At 43.0% G+C, this 17,241-nt stretch overlaps 1 protein-coding gene across 1 annotated transcript; it reads left to right on the forward strand.

Annotated features, from left to right (window-relative positions):
• Positions 1–876: 876 nt before the first annotated feature.
• LOC308144853 (importin subunit alpha-7-like) lies at positions 877–15,872 on the forward strand. Its single transcript, XM_080516098.1, is given in 15 exon segments — positions 877–984; positions 2,875–3,008; positions 3,085–3,177; positions 3,497–3,596; positions 3,697–3,791; positions 5,047–5,178; positions 5,335–5,423; positions 5,499–5,598; positions 5,706–5,869; positions 5,956–6,034; positions 6,657–6,782; positions 8,226–8,353; positions 9,543–9,648; positions 9,650–9,728; positions 10,480–15,872. Coding segments are annotated over 15 exon segments (1,617 nt in total). The 5' UTR covers positions 877–980; the 3' UTR covers positions 10,668–15,872.
• The last annotated feature ends 1,369 nt before the right edge of the window (positions 15,873–17,241 follow it).

Consider the following 17,241-nt stretch of genomic DNA (forward strand, 5'->3'; position numbering starts at 1 on the left):
CACATTTTGAATCATAACTGTAGTAATAAAGATATCAGAAACAGTTTTTATGAAAAAAGGAGAATAAGTACCCGGAGATTACATCTTTTTGGAATAGTATCTTAACAGACATTGATTGGCAGAGAGCATGGTTATATACATGTAACTTTTAGAAATTGAAAAAATGTTTTAGCTTTTGGAACAGTGAAAATGAATCATTGTTCTAATTCAACTACCTTATGGACTAAAATTGAGAATTATATACTATGTAAAATTGAAAATCACATTCAACTTGATTGTAATAGTTTAATTGCATATTATATTTACAAAAATAAAGACAGCATTATTTATAGTTAATTTAATCATTCTAATTGGAAAATTTCACATTCACTAATGCAGAATAGCATAAGTAAACCCAAGTTTTATATTGCATTTAAAGAACACATTATAACACTATGTAATATAAAAAACAACAAAACTATTGAGTTTTTCAAAGAACTATTTCAAAACGAATAATGAGGCCCTCTGCTTCCCTAGTCTTTTTTGTATTTTCTTCTTTTTAATTATAGCTATTATTTTAAAATAAAATAAAAAATGTCATCCTTATTTGTATTTGTTATAGTTCTTTCTTTGTAATTACTTTCATACAGCTTAAGATTATAATAATGCATTATTTGTGAAAACTTTCTGTTAAAGTTGTTTGTTTTGGTTTTGTTTACTATTTGTTTGCACTGTTTGGATGTAAAGGTAAAATAAATAGGAAAGGAGAGAATGTTCCTTTATGTTTCGGCTAAAAACAATCAAACCTGGCACCCTCCTCTCTTGTTTCGCAGGCCTGCAGCGCCCCCTGCCGGTTGGCCCTCGGCGGTGTCACTCGTCGTTTCCGTCTCCGGCGGACATATTGCTTACAGGAGCAAATTCTCCAGAAGCTAAGAAGTGTCAGAGGACTTCAAACCGATTTAAAGCTTCGCGACTCGACATTACAAATCACACACGACACGATGGGTAAGCTACAGTCAAGATACGCGTGTAGGTTTGTGTTAAAATATTTCTGCGTCGTCGAAAAAGGGGCGATTATGAAACCCAGGTCGTGAGCTTAGCGGCTAGGCGTTAGCTTGCTACGTATGACTCCTCACTTCACGTTATCTCCGTTTAAAAGCATTGTCATGACAATATTTGACATTTTGACGTTATCCACCACTTTTTAGATGCCAAACAAGGCTGTTTTACGCACATGAGAGACGGTGAAACGTACCTATTCAACCAATTCGCGGAAAGTTGGCTAACAGCGCTAGCATCGAGCCTCATGCTACCACGTATTTTAAATAAATGTTTGACGTCTTAACTTATAGCCTCTTGTGTCAATATATACCAGCGCTATTATTGTATATATAACTTTTTTAATCTGTGTGATTGCTAAGTTAGTGACCAACAAACAAGCAGGACAGCAAGGAGTAAGCATGTTGTGTACAATTAGCTTAGCTTAATGTTAAGACGACCTTTAGCTCTGTTTGACGAGTCTGAAGACAATATCTCACGATTTCGCTACCAAGGACTAAATAGAAGTCACCAAGATTACATCGAGTAGCCCCATCCACACCCTGTCTTTATTTTCTGACAGATCTGGCAGCCTTGATGCTAATCAGCCCAACATGTGACTCCAGTGTTTTCCAGAGGAATATTGCTTCTGGTCGATTCTGTCTTTTCAAGGATGATTTCTCACGGGATAACACGGAGCAATTTATCGTTCTTTACAAAGAAATTAAGGAAACGCATTGAAACAAGGCAGTTAAGAAAGGCATTAAAAAAAGAGGATTCATTACGTTTTTCTAATGTGTTGAACAGTATACGTGATGAAAATGTATATATTTTCACAAAATTATACAATTACTACCAAAAGTGACTACAATCTCAACATAAAGTAAATTTCATGGGAATGTTCTAGTGCTAATTACAGTGAAATACCCCACAAAAACGTCAGCTGTACTGTTGCATTATGGGTGTTTTTACAAACTCACTGACATGTGGGCGAAACACAGACGAAAGCTTTCCCCGCAGTATGTTGGATTTAATGTAGGGACGAAGGAAGCCTTTGAACTGTTGTCTTTTAGAACACACACACGACTCCATGGCCCTACATGCTCACTACATCACCGGCTCCATTGTTGTCAGTGTTTCTGCTGTTGACATGTGAATGGAAATCGTTTTTATAACATTGCTGTGGAATTGCAAATTTATTCTGAAAGAAAAATGCAAAAAAATAATGGTTCTTCACTTGAATAATGCCGTGAACAGGCCCTAATCTTGACTCTACATCAGTGGAGTTCAGGTTAAGCGTGGCGGCTTTCTTTCAGTCTTTGTTCTCCTGGTCGAACCCGGCTCCTCTCAGAGATTCCTGCGCTGGCATGTTGTCCTCCCAGCAGAGCATCCACATGCATGTTGCACTCGTATGTGAGCTTGTACTGGAAATTGTTGAGGCTCAGAAACCAGAACATGATCTCATTTGTAATGGCACCTCCGAAGCCAACTCATTGTCCCAGTATATTTACTATGGAAATGGTCACCCTCTGTCGCTGTTGCCCCCCGTTTTCCACCGTCTCCATGGATTCTCAAAAAGTAGTTTTCCCATGTTTCCACGGAGATGGAGCATTTTCAAAAAGTTTTGTATTCACCCATTTTTCATCGAGACAGTAGCTTTTTCCAGTGGCATTGAGCATCCAAAACAAAACAAAAAATGTGTTTTCCTTAAACACAAACATTGGCTCAGTATCTACCTTGCTATACGATGTATAGCTTTTGAACCGCCTCCTTGCCTCAGCAAAATATTCTAGAGACAAAAAAAACGAAAGGCTAATGTTTTAACCCCCATCTCCTTGTGTGCTCTCGACCCGACAGAGCCGTCAGCCAGTCCGGCCAAGGATAACTACCGGATGAACCGCTACAAGAACAAAGCACTGAACCCCGAGGAGATGAGGCGCAGGAGAGAGGAGGAGGGCATCCAGCTCAGGAAACAGAAGCGAGAGCAGCAGGTAACAACCTCTTCCTCGCCAGATTGACTCTCCACACACTTCCCGCAGCCTCACACCAACAATCCTCTCGCCGCAGCTCTTCAAGAGGAGGAACGTCGACGTTCTCAATGAAGACGAAACCATGTTCGAGAGTCCGCTGGTGGACTCGTACCTCAGCTCGCCGGTAACAGTGAGTGTCACATTTCCCCTCGTCACTCCCTAAAAGATGGCGCTCCAACTGCCCAGCATCCAACCTTCGTATCGTTAGTTCGTCATGACGGTAAACAATCCATGCGTTCCTGTTTTTACCCGATCTAAAGCCAGCTGGTGTAAAATGATCACTGCAGAATGTTTAAGATGGGATGAATCGTTCAGCATTTATGTTTTCACAAACCTCAATCTTTAGCTTGCTTCATGCTGATGTTGTTCCTCTCGCCATAAGGTCGCGAGCTCATTTCATATTATAAAATGAGAAAAGTGCACTCTGATAGCTGCTGTTTCCTCCACAGGAAGGAGTCATTACCAGAGACATGGTGGAGATGCTCTTCTCAGAAGACCCCGAGCTTCAGCTGGCCACCACACAGAAGTTCAGGAAGCTGCTTTCCAAAGGTACGGATTGTTGACTCATCTGGGGGATACAACACCACCATGTGTGTGTGGTTTTTTTTTTTATTTGTTTACACTTTTTCCTCCCTTTGTTTCATTCTAGAGCCAAACCCACCGATTGATGAAGTTATAAGCACACCCGGAGTGGTGGAGAGGTTTGTGGAGTTCCTGAAGAAGAGCATCAACTGTACACTACAGGTCAGTTCAGGACAACATGGAAACGCTGACACACAGTCTGGAACCTCCCGGGAAGGTGGAGGCCTTCTTCCATCATGTTAGTTTTAATTGTTTTGAAGCAAATGCAACAGAAAGAAACAAGTCAAGAGTCAAACTTTTAATTATTTTCCTAAACTTTATATATATATATACAATAACGGATAGTTATTGTTTGTTTTCTAGATTTTACAGGGTTACATTTCTTTACTCATAGGTTTGTACACACTCACTAGTTGTGGTTGCGATTGCATTAATTTTGAAACTCCAAAGGAGGCTGTCGCCTGATGGATTGAAACAGGTCATTCTGCATTACAGCTGTTCATTTCCAAACCCGTATTGTTTCAGATCAATTCACGTTTTATCTTTATTTACAACAAACATTTCAAGTCCCTGTTTCAAGTGAAAACACATCGTTTTTACGTTTTGCTTTCAGAAGAGTTTCACATTTACATGGCAATGTTTTGGAAACGATGTCTGCGGGTGTTTCCGCCACATTAATTTAGGAGTGGCCATTCCTAAATCCTCACCACCACTCCTTTAAATTTCTTTCTTTCTTTTTTTTTTAATTGCTGCAAATACACCACCACTGCGAGTGTCAGCCTTCGCAGCAGAGTCCTGCACTGGGTCGGGTACTCGCGGGCACGCCCGTTGGTGGTCTGAGGAAACTGGATCAGAGACTTGATTAGAGACTTGATTAGAATGATTCCTGCATTTTGGCCAAAAGAAAGTGACAAACACAGAAAGTAGACATCATACATGCGGATGCAGAGGCCAGGGAATTCACACATCATTTAACGGTCTCCACATCCCACTGTGGACGGGGGGGGGGGGATGGATAGGAACTGGATGATGGACAACAGCTCAGAAAAGTCACTATTTTGTAAATCAAAATGCTTTTCTCTTAGTGGTCATGGAAACCGACACCCAAAGCACTACAGCAGTTTTGAGTTTTCACTTGGGAATAAAGTGACGCGTCAATGGACCCTAAGGCTGAGCTGTCCTAACTCTGACCTGAAGGCCAATTTAAACCCGTGGTCCAGTTTTTATTGACTTGAATCTATTTCTACTCCACATATAGCTTTCCTGCATTATTTGTGAGTTTTCTTACCAAGCAAGCTGGCGAATCAAAAACCGTGTTCGACAGAGGAAAATGAAACGTGTGTCTGTTCACCCCGATGAAAGAAGTCTGTGAGCTTAGTGATGTTGATGGAGGCTGATCTTCTTTCTGCGCCGGCAGTTCGAAGCCGCCTGGGCGCTCACCAACATCGCGTCAGGGACGTCTCTCCAGACGAAGACGGTGATCGAGGCCGGAGCGGTGCCCATCTTTATAGAACTGCTCAACTCCGACTACGAGGACGTTCAGGAACAAGTAGGAGAAAGACGAGTCTGCTTCAAGGCTCCTATTTCATTCATTTTAAACCTGTAGATTTGTTAAAGGAGCAACTGAACCATCTTTTTCTTGACGATTTCTAAAGATTGACTGTAATAATATCCGATATAAAAGTTTGTGTTCCTTGATCGGCAGGCCGTGTGGGCCTTGGGAAACATCGCCGGGGACAGCGCAGTGTGCAGGGACTACGTGCTCAACTGCAACATCCTTCCACCACTATTGATGTGAGTTGGTCCCCCCCCCCGCTTTTCAATCCCCGTGCCCCACGGTTCACTTCACGGTTTTTTCTTCTGTTTCAGGCTCTTGACCAAATCAGCGAGGCTGACCATGATCAGGAACGCCGTGTGGGCTCTGTCCAATCTGTGTAGAGGGAAAAACCCACCTCCTGCTTTTGAAAAGGTACTACCTAAACACTCCAAAGTTGTATCTTAAAGATAAAGCGGAAGATGAATCGTGCCGTCAGAGCACGTGTGATGAATGCGGTCCATTCCTGATCTGCCTCCCAGGTGTCGCCCTGCCTGCCCGTCCTCTCCAGGCTGTTGTTCAGCTCCGACCCCGACTTGCTGGCAGACGCGTGCTGGGCCCTGTCCTACCTCTCCGACGGCCCCAACGACAAGATCCAGGCGGTCATCGACTCGGGCGTGTGCAGGCGCCTGGTGGAGCTCCTCATGTAAGCGACGACCCCACTCGCCCGTTTCTCCACCGCCCGTCAATTTGACTTGGGGAAATAGTTTGAATACTGTCCTCGCTCCGCAGGCACACCGACTACAAGGTGGCCTCGCCCGCACTGAGGGCCGTGGGGAACATCGTGACCGGAGACGACATCCAGACACAGGTCAGAGATAATGGAAATCAAGGTGGTTTAAAGCCTCTGGCTCACACACACACACACACACACACACACACACACACACACACACACACACACACACACACACACACACACACACACACACACACACACACACACACACTGTGTGACACCCTGAGGCACACTGGCTTTACGTTGGTTGATATTGTGCAATTACTCATGATAGATGCATATGAGAACTGAGGAGTTTTTTCCCCAGTGCCACTACTTGTAAAATGCTTCAGGTGGTATTTAACTAGACATGGACCAAAGGGTTTCAATAAAATCGACTTTTAAAACTGAAGCGTTCACCATTTGCTTGGTTTTTTAATGTAGATTAGAGCTTGATGCTGGTCGGTTTTGGCCCACAGGCCTCATGTTGGACTTCCCTCGTCTAATCGATCTTCATACAAACTTTCAGACAATGTGATCTGGTCTGATTATGTTCACATTTTGCCTAGTATCGGTGTACAAGAGATGAATATTAATAGGATTAAATTCGAAAGTGTAGTTGGAAAGCCCTATCAGATAAATGTAATGTAGCAGTTTTTCTGATGAATATAGTGTAATAACGTGACCGTCGTAAAGCTGTTTTCACTGTGTGCAGGTGGTATTGAACTGCTCGGCCCTGCCCTGCCTGCTCCACCTTCTCAGCAGCGCTAAAGAGTCCATTCGCAAGGAGGCGTGCTGGACCATCTCCAACATCACAGCAGGAAACAGAGCGCAGATACAGGTGGGACCCTTCTTCTGTGGTTTCAGGCCTCGTTTACACTCAGTCACTGAAAGCGCTCATTGTTGAAAACCGCTCCCAAAGTGGAGTGAAACTCTTTAAATGGGGAAAAATGCAACTGCGTTTGAACTCGGGACGTCCTGACCACATTCTTGGCTCCTGATACCGATCCGATTTTTCATATTTAAGTAACTGCTGATACCGATACTTTCCCAATCCAATGGTTGCAGTGCTGTTGCTATATTGCAAATATAGTTCTACTAAATTATTGGAGCAACTAAGTTGTCTAAAGCTAAATGCTTCATTGGAAGCTTTGCTCTGCAGGAATTATTGTAAAAGTCGCTTATAGAATCAAAATTCTTCTCAATGTTTTTAACTTTACTCAGTCATAACAAAACAAATATCACAATATCACTCTGTGCTGTCCTATAGAGAAGAGAAGAAGATCATGCATTTGGAATCTCTGATCCACTTGAACTAGTTTTAGCATCTCTGTCTGAATTGGGACAAGATATTCCAATTCAAAAACATGAATTCGACTTAAAAGTGAAACAGTCTGACTGAAATATAAGCTACGATATGAACAGTGTTCAGTAAAACGGATCAGAGCCCCAATTCCACTTCAGAGTGGCTTCAACTTGTTGGCCTGAAAAGAAAAGTCTTTCAAAAAGTGCAAATGTAATCACTGAATGCTGCGCTGTGAAAGCAGTCAGTCAGGAAAGTGTGTGCAGTGCAGCATTTCCCTCTAAATGGATGTTTTCAAAATGTCTGAACACATTTTTCTGAAACTTAAATGTAAAAATGACGCGTTTTGTCTGATTACCCGTCTTGGTGTCATCATAGTAGATTCTGTTCTCTGGTCTGTTAAAGTGAAGCCTCACAAATGACGTCAACAAATTCAAACAAAAAGACGTTGGCCTGTCGTATGAAACAATTACTCACTAAAAACCTCTGACTCAATATGATTTATTGCAAGTTTGTCAACCTTATTTCGCCTCTTTGCTAGTTTTCTTCATAAAACGGAGTCCCTCACATTTCCAACGCAAAGCACCCTCGTTACTCTGCTCGTTCTTCACGGACAAGTTTCCCCCTCGTGTGACATTTTGGGAGATTTTCTCACTCCGTTACTTGCCGTAAATGTCAAAGTGGATGACGTCGTGATTCGATTTTCAAGAGGAGTAAAAATGTTGATTGTTTCTTTGAGGCCTATTTACAGCAGATTAAGCTAAATGTGTCTGCGGTACAGCGTTATTGCATTATTGCAGGCGTTGACCTTTATGTAATGACAAGCGATGCCTGCGAGTCTTTTCCCAAAAGAGTCCAACCTCTTCTTTTTTTTTTTCTTTCTTTCTTTTTCTGCTGTCTGAAAACAATATTTACTCCTCTGATCACGAAGTGTTGCTAGAATGTAATAAAGTCGCCGATTTGACTTGTTTCCCTCCACAGACCGTAATCGATGCCAACATCTTCCCGGTGCTGATCGACATTCTTCAGAAAGCGGAGTTCAGAACCAGGAAAGAGGCGGCGTGGGCCATCACCAACGCCACCTCTGGAGGAACCCCGGAGCAGATCAGGTCCCATTTCCTTCACTTCATTATCCCTTTCTTTCTTTCTTTGTGCAGTCACTTCAGTTTTTCTAAAGTTGTATTCTAGCAAATGAAAGGTCATTGAATTAAACAAGACTTGTACATACAAAGGTCATTAATCATAATTCACATTATTGCAGGAACTTGAGAAATTGCTTTTTTTCCTGTAAACTGAGTCCAGTTTTCAGGAAGACCGTGTGTGTGGAGGCTTGGTAGTTGAACTGATAGTGTTTTGAATATTGTGATGAAGTAGTTCTCCCAGAATTGTCGTGAAAAGTCATGTGGAGAGAATATTTCAAAAAGGCTTAATTTCTTTGTTTCCTGCTGCTTAAGCATCAACTTTCATCAGTTTAAGAATCTCTCTGAAATCAGATATTTTATAATTAGAGATGTTGCTTTAACATGATAATTTCTATTAATTACAGAAAATTATTCTTGTATTTGTTTTTTTGTTTTACTTTTTAGTTTAAATTCTATTTACAAGTATCTTCCTTAAGTGTCAATACATACATAATCTATGCTTATGTATAAATTGGCACGTGAACATTATACACAATGAGGTGAAGCATTGTTACACTGGATTATTTTGTGTTATTTCTTTTCCCACTTACATGGCATTTCAAGTGAAAACGCATCAGAGCATTTTCACCTTTATGCGGCAAAGCTTTGATGATGTCTGTTTCCATGGAAACAGCAGAGACACTGAAAACAATGGAGTTGACATGCCGGGCCATGAGTGGGCGCTGTTGCTTGTTTTTGTAATGAAACCTCACGTATATGTGGACAGAACAATACGCCTCAAACTAGGGCTGCAACCAACAAGGATTTTTCAAATTGATTTAAAATGTCGATTATTTTCACGTTCATCCAATTAATATTTGTTTTCTTTTTTGCCTTTATTGGGAAGAATATTTTCCCAAACAAAAATAAGACGCATCTCTCTTACGGCATTTAATTTAAATTATTTCTGTCTCACGCAGTTCAAAACAAATTCAATGAGCTTCATGCTTAATGAGCAATAATTGAACACAGACTGCCGACTCGGCCTTCTCTCGGTTTTGAGGTCACATGTAGATTCAGTGTGACGTGCTCCCACGCTTTCCCCACACCGTACAACAACCCGCTGTTTGAAATGGAACATCGCTGTCTAATGAGACGTCTTCCCGTGTCCCTGCAGGTATTTGGTTAACCTGGGCTGCATTAAGCCCCTGTGCGACCTGCTGACCGTCATGGACTCCAAGATCGTTCAGGTGGCTCTCAACGGACTGGAGAACATCCTGAGGACTGGGCGAACAGGAGGCCAAGCAGGAGAACAACGGCAGCGGGGTCAATCCGTACTGCAGCCTCATCGAAGAAGCCTACGGTACAAAAACACACACAAACTCCAACTCTCATGGGTTTTACTGGTTATATGGGATTATACTGTGTATAACCCTGTCTTTGTCACATGAGAAACTAGAAGCCTTGACAAGATGTCAATCTAAAATTAACCCTCCTAATCACATTCATTGATGGAACATGAACTCATCCTGCAGGTTCTTTTTTTTTCTTTCTATATTTTCTCAGTAAGTGAGAGAATGGCTGCAGCATGATGGCGACTTCCAATCCTTTGGAATAGTATCTAATATAGTAAAATTTTAATGATAAACTGGAGTGTTGTTTCACCTCCAGGCCACATTTACACAATGTTTCAAGTGAAAACGCATCGTTTTTGTGTTTCTGTTTCAGTTTCAGAAACGTTTCATGTTTACACAGCAACAGCAAACAATCTAGTTGGCATGTCGGGTCACAGGTTGTTTGTTTTGTGTAATGAATCTACACACATGAATGCAGGGAGCACTATAAACATTAACAATGGGAGAACACGGACATTCGCATTAACAGAAGACTAAGTTGGGTTGTTATTACGGTGACCCACGACTGCGTTGAATCTGTTCTAGTTATTGTTTGGAAAATTTGGGGCATTTCTGGAGTAAATGAACAGTAGCTAAAAGTTAAAAATGGAAATGCTGCAGTGCAGGAGGTTTTTACTGCTTCTTCAAGTCTCTCATTCAAAGCTGCGTCGCTCATCGTACCGTCTCCACCGTTTCCTCCGTCTCCTCCGTCTCCTGCAGGTCTGGACAAGATCGAGTTCCTGCAGAGCCACGACAACCAGGAGATCTACCAGAAGGCCTTCGACCTCATCGAGCACTACTTCGGCGTGGAGGACGAGGACAGCAGCCTGGCCCCCCAGGTGGACCAGGCCAACCAGCAGTTCCTCTTCCCCCAGCAGGAAGCCCCCATGGAGGGATTCCAGCTATAAGTCAGCAACCCTCTTTCCTCTGATCTACACCACTCCCCCCCCCCCCCCCATACCTCCCATCTCCGACAGTTGTTTCATTGGAGGAAAGTAAAAAAAAAAAAACTGTCCCGCCCTCCGTCGTATAACAACCCCCCCCCTTCCAATCCCGACCCCCCCCCCCTCAACTGGTGAACCGACTCGCCAAATGGAAGAGGAGGCGTTCCCTCTGCCCCCCCCCGGCGTCGAAACGCACACATCCGCGCACACCTTCCTGCCATCGGACGGCTTGTCGGTCTCCTCATTGGCAGTTGCAGCGATTTCTCTCTTCAGACACACTTTGATTGCTTTCTCCGACGGGACGTTCCTGCTGCCGGGACGCCCTGGGACCCGGGGGGCGTGAGGTAAAACATGCCCAGCTCTTGATGTCAGTCAGACAAAATGAAATGCTCATGACCTTCTCCTGCTTTCTGATTCATTTCTCCTTCCTGCTCTTATTTATCTGCTTCTTTCCCAGTCTTTTTTTTTTTTTTTTTGGTCTTTTTTGGTTTGGAGAAGCTCTGTAGATTTAGGGCTGGCCGCTGTATATCTGCTGATGACAATATGTTCTCTTCATGGGTGGTTTAGAGGCACAAGCATCCACCCTGGTGTTTTGGAGGGGGACAGAGGCGTTCTTGTGTGGGTTTATTTTTTTTTCCTTTTCTTTTAAAGCACATTTATTGGGGGTGGGGGAGGGAGATACGATTGATAACAGGAAGGGCTCCTAATGAGATATTGGAGAGAGATTCAGGTTTTTAGAGGATATGCTTTAAAGAATAAAATAAAAACAAACAAAAAAAAACAAACAAAAAAAACGAAGGAATTATAGTTTAAAGGGTGGAATAGTTAGAGATCCAATTGTTCGTCGTGTGCTGTGTTAATAATCATTTTGAATTATGAAGTGATCTAACCAATAAAAGGCGTAGGTGGAGGTCTTCTTTAAAGACGGGGTGGGGGGTGGGGGCGAGTGAAGGTAATCCCGGATCCTGGCGGACTGCCCTGCCCCTGCCCCTCCCCCTCCTCCAAGCCCCGCCCCACCGTATAAGGTAGGGTTTCTTCTTTTGTTGTTTTGCATGGTGTTCGATAACGATGCCTACAGTCACCGAGTGTCCCTGGCCAAACCCGGAGAGCGAGCGTCGGCGGGGGGGGGGGGGGGGGGGGGGGGTGCGAGGCTTTAACAGCGGTGTTCGCAGTGATCGTGTTAGTGACGGTGGTGGTGTCGTACAGTGGTAGAGTCGATTGTATAACCTCTGGCATTCTGTATCACTATAATCGTGGAGAACAATGGGAACGGTGGCCGATGACAGCGTCTGCGTGGGTCCGTCGTGGCGACAGCCGTCGATGTAAATATTCTCTTCTCTGTCCGACAAGGGGGGGGGGGGCGTAAACAAAAACTCGCCTCTTTGACCCCCACCCACCCCACCCCACCCAAAACAAACCGCTAACGAGTCTCAGAGTTTGGCTCCAGGGATACGCGTCGGACGAGTGACGAGCCTAACAGCAACAAAAATTCAAAGTTTGAATTTTGATGTATTTGCATTATATATTTCTATATATATATTTGCGCACACTTCATGCACACTTGCATACAACACCAGCAGACACTGTACACACACCTCACACAGATGAGTGGCTCGGAGCAAGCCGGGACGTTTCCACAAGGGCTACCGGTGTGAGTTTAGCTTTTCAGTTTTGTTTTTTGGGGGGGAGGGTTCTTGGACGTTTTCCCGGGTCGGTGACGCCTTTGTGGAAACTGGATCGGCCGTTGCTCCGAACCACACGACTTGCTATGGTTGAGACGAGCCCGGTGTCCTCCGGGTGTTTTTTTTTTTTTTGTTTTTTTTTGTTTTTTTTGCGTGATGGGACAGAACTGTGGTCGGATGATGTTTGACTGACGGGCACTGTGTGAGGGAGAGGTTGATTGACTCTATTGACTTCTGTCCCAATCAGACCGGGACGGCTCGTTCTGTGGATTACCAAAACGTCGCCGCCCGGATTGAAAGCTTCTCCGCACAAGAATCAGTTGGGTCGAGTAAACGAGTGCACCAAAGACTTATCGTGGCGCGTCTTCATTTTTCCGTTTTTACATACAAAATCGCAAGCGCGGTGCTTTTTAAGCGTCGGCTTTCGGACCGCGCGACCCGTTAGTGCCGTTTAGACGTCATCCACAGAGCGGCCGCCGCTCCCCGCAGACACAAGAGGTCGAATCACCAATAATTGAGCATCAAGAACTTCTCTCTACACGTCACACGCGTGTACGGCGGCATTTATAACTGAGGTCTTCGGATTCCTGGACAATTCTGTGCGAAGAATTGCCAGAATTGAAACGTCAAATGGATTTAAAAAGAAGAAAAAATAATTGTTTAAAAAAAAAAAAAAAAAAAAAATCCAGTGCATCAAACAGGAAAAAGAAGATATTTATATTTCTGAATAAAAATGAAAATGCACTCCTGTTCACAAAAGTGCCAATCCGACCAACAAAGACTGGAGATTCTTATGTATCTGTCTTTGACTTATAGATTATTTTTTCCTTTATATCTCTTTATTTACTTGAATGTGCACACATATTGTGCAAAAAAAAAACAAAAAACATTGCTGCTCTATTTTTCCTTATCTTTAACGTTACGTTATTTGCCATGGTTTCTTTCGGAAGTGTGGCAGACTTTACTGTGGGCACCTCAATAAGGAAGTTCAATACTTAAAGCGGGGTTAAAAAAAAAAACAAGCAAACAACAACAAAGGAAAAAAAAAAACCAGGACTCTATTAACTCTGTAAAACTGGTTTTCCAGCTGCAGTCCTGTGGCGATGATCCCCCGCTATTACAGTCTTCTGACGCTTTTCACTGTGCACAGCCAAGCTGCGAATTCTGGAAGTCCAGGACTCGAAATGATGTGGCGGATACGTCGGCGATGAATGGCGTCTGGCGGCGTGAGCTAATTAAAAAAAAAAAAAATCGTTCAAATGTTTTAAAGCATAGGTATGCTGGCTTCGTTCAATCGGAGATGTTGAGTTTTGAACGCAAAACAAACGCGCTTCAACTTGACATTTATTCGCCGTGCATTTGCAAAAATTGTTTAGTTTGTGAAGAAGAAGAAAAGCTCAAATGTGCATATTATCCTTTAAAACTGAAAATGATCCGAAAGTGGAGATTGGACGATTTTGTGCCGTTTACTTTGTAAAAACATCAAATCAGGTTTCCGTGGCTTACATCGATTAAGAGGATTCGCTTGTGAAAACGTTCAGAACATAAATGCATCGAAATACTCATACAATTGCTGACGCGTCACTTTGAAAGACATTAAACGAAGTAGCACTAAAATGTCAAACATTATGACCACAAACATGCAAAGACATAGACCTGGACTTGATAAACTGCAGAGTTCAGGTTCAGAAATGGACACACACATGCATAGACAGTCAAAATGTCAAGAGTTCTTTGTTTTTGAAGGTACATTCAGCCTCACTGACTCTATTCCTTTTCAAAGATGTTAAAACATGAACGATCTTTGAGATTTTCAATCGCATTCAATCTTTTGATGGATGCAATATTGCGACATGTCACTCGTAACGGAAACAAACCAGTGTGATTTGAAAAGCTCTCGTCCAAACACTTCTTTATTTTGCTCATCTTGCCCAACGTCTTCGTCAGCGAACCCGTCCCGTCAGTGTCTCGTATCCGTGAAACCAGACCGCATCGATGCGGATTAGGGAATTGGGACGTCGAAGTTGATTTACCAAAGTCCGGCCGCGACTCTCGACCCCACGCGTTCGCCGTTTCCTGTCGCCGAGAGATTTCCGTTGAATCTCGCTTCCATTTCATTCGAATCCCCGTTTCCGCTTCACCCCCCACCCCCCCCCCCACCCCCCAAAGCGAAACCAGAAGACTGCAATAAATATTGTCCACAATCCGGCACCCCAAGAGGCAAAGGTCCACCGGCTATCTGGAGCGCTCGCAGGTGACACTCCTTCCACTGGGTGGAGCCAACCGAGGCAACTACTTGACATTTTTTTCTAAGATAAAAAAAAAAAAAAGGAGGAAAAAATCTGGGATTCAGAAACTGATTTACATTAAAAAGTATTATTTAAACTATATGTATGTTCTGATACATCGACAGGGATTCAAATGCAATTCTAATCACTTCTGCGAAGTGGAGAAAAGAAAAAAAAAAAAAGCCTCATTAGAACACGTCACACAGGGAATAAATAAAGAAGAAGAAACTAGGAGGTGAGGATACTTAGCCTTTTTCTGCTTTTCTTGATCTCTTTTCCTGATCAGGGCTATATTTTTGGATAATTGTGTTCAGAGTTTGTCCAAGTTGGGCTGCGCGATCAGGAACCTCGTAACCTACCGGGGATCGAACAGACGTCGCTTAAATATCTCTCGAATCTGACTCGTCTTCCGTCCTAGAAGCTGTTCGTGTCTCCCCCCCCCCCCCCCCCCCGAAGTCGGAAGCTCCGGCTTCACCGAGCAACGTCTACGCTACGAAATGTTTACAATGCTACCGTGTTTTGTAAAGTACTTTTTTTTTTTTTTTTTCCCATATGCCATCACAAGACCAGTCCCGGTGTATCCTCTGCTCTGGTCCTCTCATTTCTTTTACGTGTATTTATTTTCTCTATTTCTTGTTTATAAGAATTTTCATTTGCTCAGAATTACCCATCTCTAAACTGTGACTCGACTTGACTTTTTACCGACGGTATGAATGAGTGACGACAAACGAAATACACTTCAAACTGAACATGACACACAAACATGAACATTGAAAAAAAAAAAAAAAAAAAAATGAGGAAAAAAAAATTAGCATACAGGAAATGGCAAAACAATATAGAAAAAAAATTGTAAAGAAAATATATTGAATCTAAAATTGTTCAGTGGAAATGCTGCGCTAAACAAATAAAGTTATGTTACAACCCTTTAAAGACTTGTTTTGTTTTTTGTCGTCACATTTTAAGTATTTATTTCGTCGTGAAAACACGAAGGGTTTCGCGTTTACGCTGCAACATTTTGAAAGAGATATCCGTTTACACGTAAACGGCAGAGACGAAAGCAATGAAGTGAGGATGCCTCGTCAGGAGATGGCGCTGTTGGTTTTTGTAGTGAAACCACACACTGTTACACCAGGCCAGAGGGTGTGTGTGTGTGTGTTTTCTCTCCTTGTTTCCTCCTCCTCTCTCCTGTTTCCTCCTCCTCTCTCCTTGTTTCCTCCTCCTACAGCAACAAGCAGTCAGGGGGATATGAGGAGGAAGGAGGAAGGAGGCGGCCGTCACATCCCAGCAGCAGGAGTCATTACTCGTTTATTTAAACTTGACGGTACGATCCCCGTTTCTTTTCCCCTCCTGGCCCGACTGCCAGAGTTCTTTGTTTTAGTTGGTGGTTCTAGTTTGGGTGGAGTTTCACCGCCAGTCCTGTTTTTGGCTTCAGGAGACTTGGGGTGCATCCCAATAGTCTCTCCTCTCTCCTTTCCAATCCACTTCTCCTTTTTGAAGGCTTCACACTTGAAATCTGATGATATGAGAAAACAAAACGGTCTGCCAGTCACCAGCTCGTGCTTCTCTTCAGTGTTCGCCTTCAATCACCACCAGAGGGCAGTGTTGCTCTATACGTTTCTGCTGCTCCAGCATAGAAACACAAGAGCCACAATGGAATCCAGAGTTATGGTGAATACTTAAATATCTTATAAATAATGAAAAAAGAAGAAACTACACTCAACATATATTTTTTAGGTACTGCATATATTATTTCTGGGTTGTTGACATCATAATGGCAAAAATCTGATTAATTTGATTACATTCAGAACGGTCAAGGCCTTCATCATAATTGATTTAAAAGCATTTGTTGACTGGATCCACCTCGAGGCCTTTTTCTTCAACCAATGAAACATTCATGGTGAGCTCAGTTCATCCTGCACACGTCGGTTATTACTACGGTGCAGGAAGTGTACAAATCCAAGTTTCAGGAACAACTAATGGGATCGATGAGGTATTGTGATGCAGATGGAATAAACTGAGCTCACCACTGAATTTAGCTCATCCCGAAAAAACTTTTTATTATCTAATTTTCAATAAACTAAGACTTATCTTGAAATTATTTGGGGTCCTTTATTTTGGAATCCAACTCACCCGTTAGCCTGGCTAACAACATAGCATCCGTTTTGAAGATAACGAGTGGCGACTGGGGCGAAGCCGTGACTCTGATTGACAGAAGCGCGACAAGAACCTGCCGAACAAGACGCTGTCACACATTCCATAAAACATGAGAGGGAACCATGCCGTCTTTTTTTCCCACCTTGATCATTGAGTCCGATGGAGCAAAATGGTGGGTCTGCGTCAGACTGCGCCTCCTGCTGTCTATTTGGTGGAAAACTGTTGTTTCCAAAATATGTGGATAAAATCCAATCATTCGGTCAGAACACTGTTGTGTCATTAACGTCAAGAATTACGCAACACCATGTCAATCGCACTTGTGACCACTTAAAGGTGTACAGGAGGATTTTCTTTTTCCGGGTGGACCATCAAGACTATTGGTCCTCCCAATTGTCAATCATTCTGGTGATATAT

The sequence above is a fragment of the Blennius ocellaris genome, assembly GCF_963422515.1.
Source record: "Blennius ocellaris genome assembly, chromosome: 20".
NCBI classification, from domain to species: Eukaryota; Metazoa; Chordata; class Actinopteri; order Blenniiformes; family Blenniidae; genus Blennius; species Blennius ocellaris.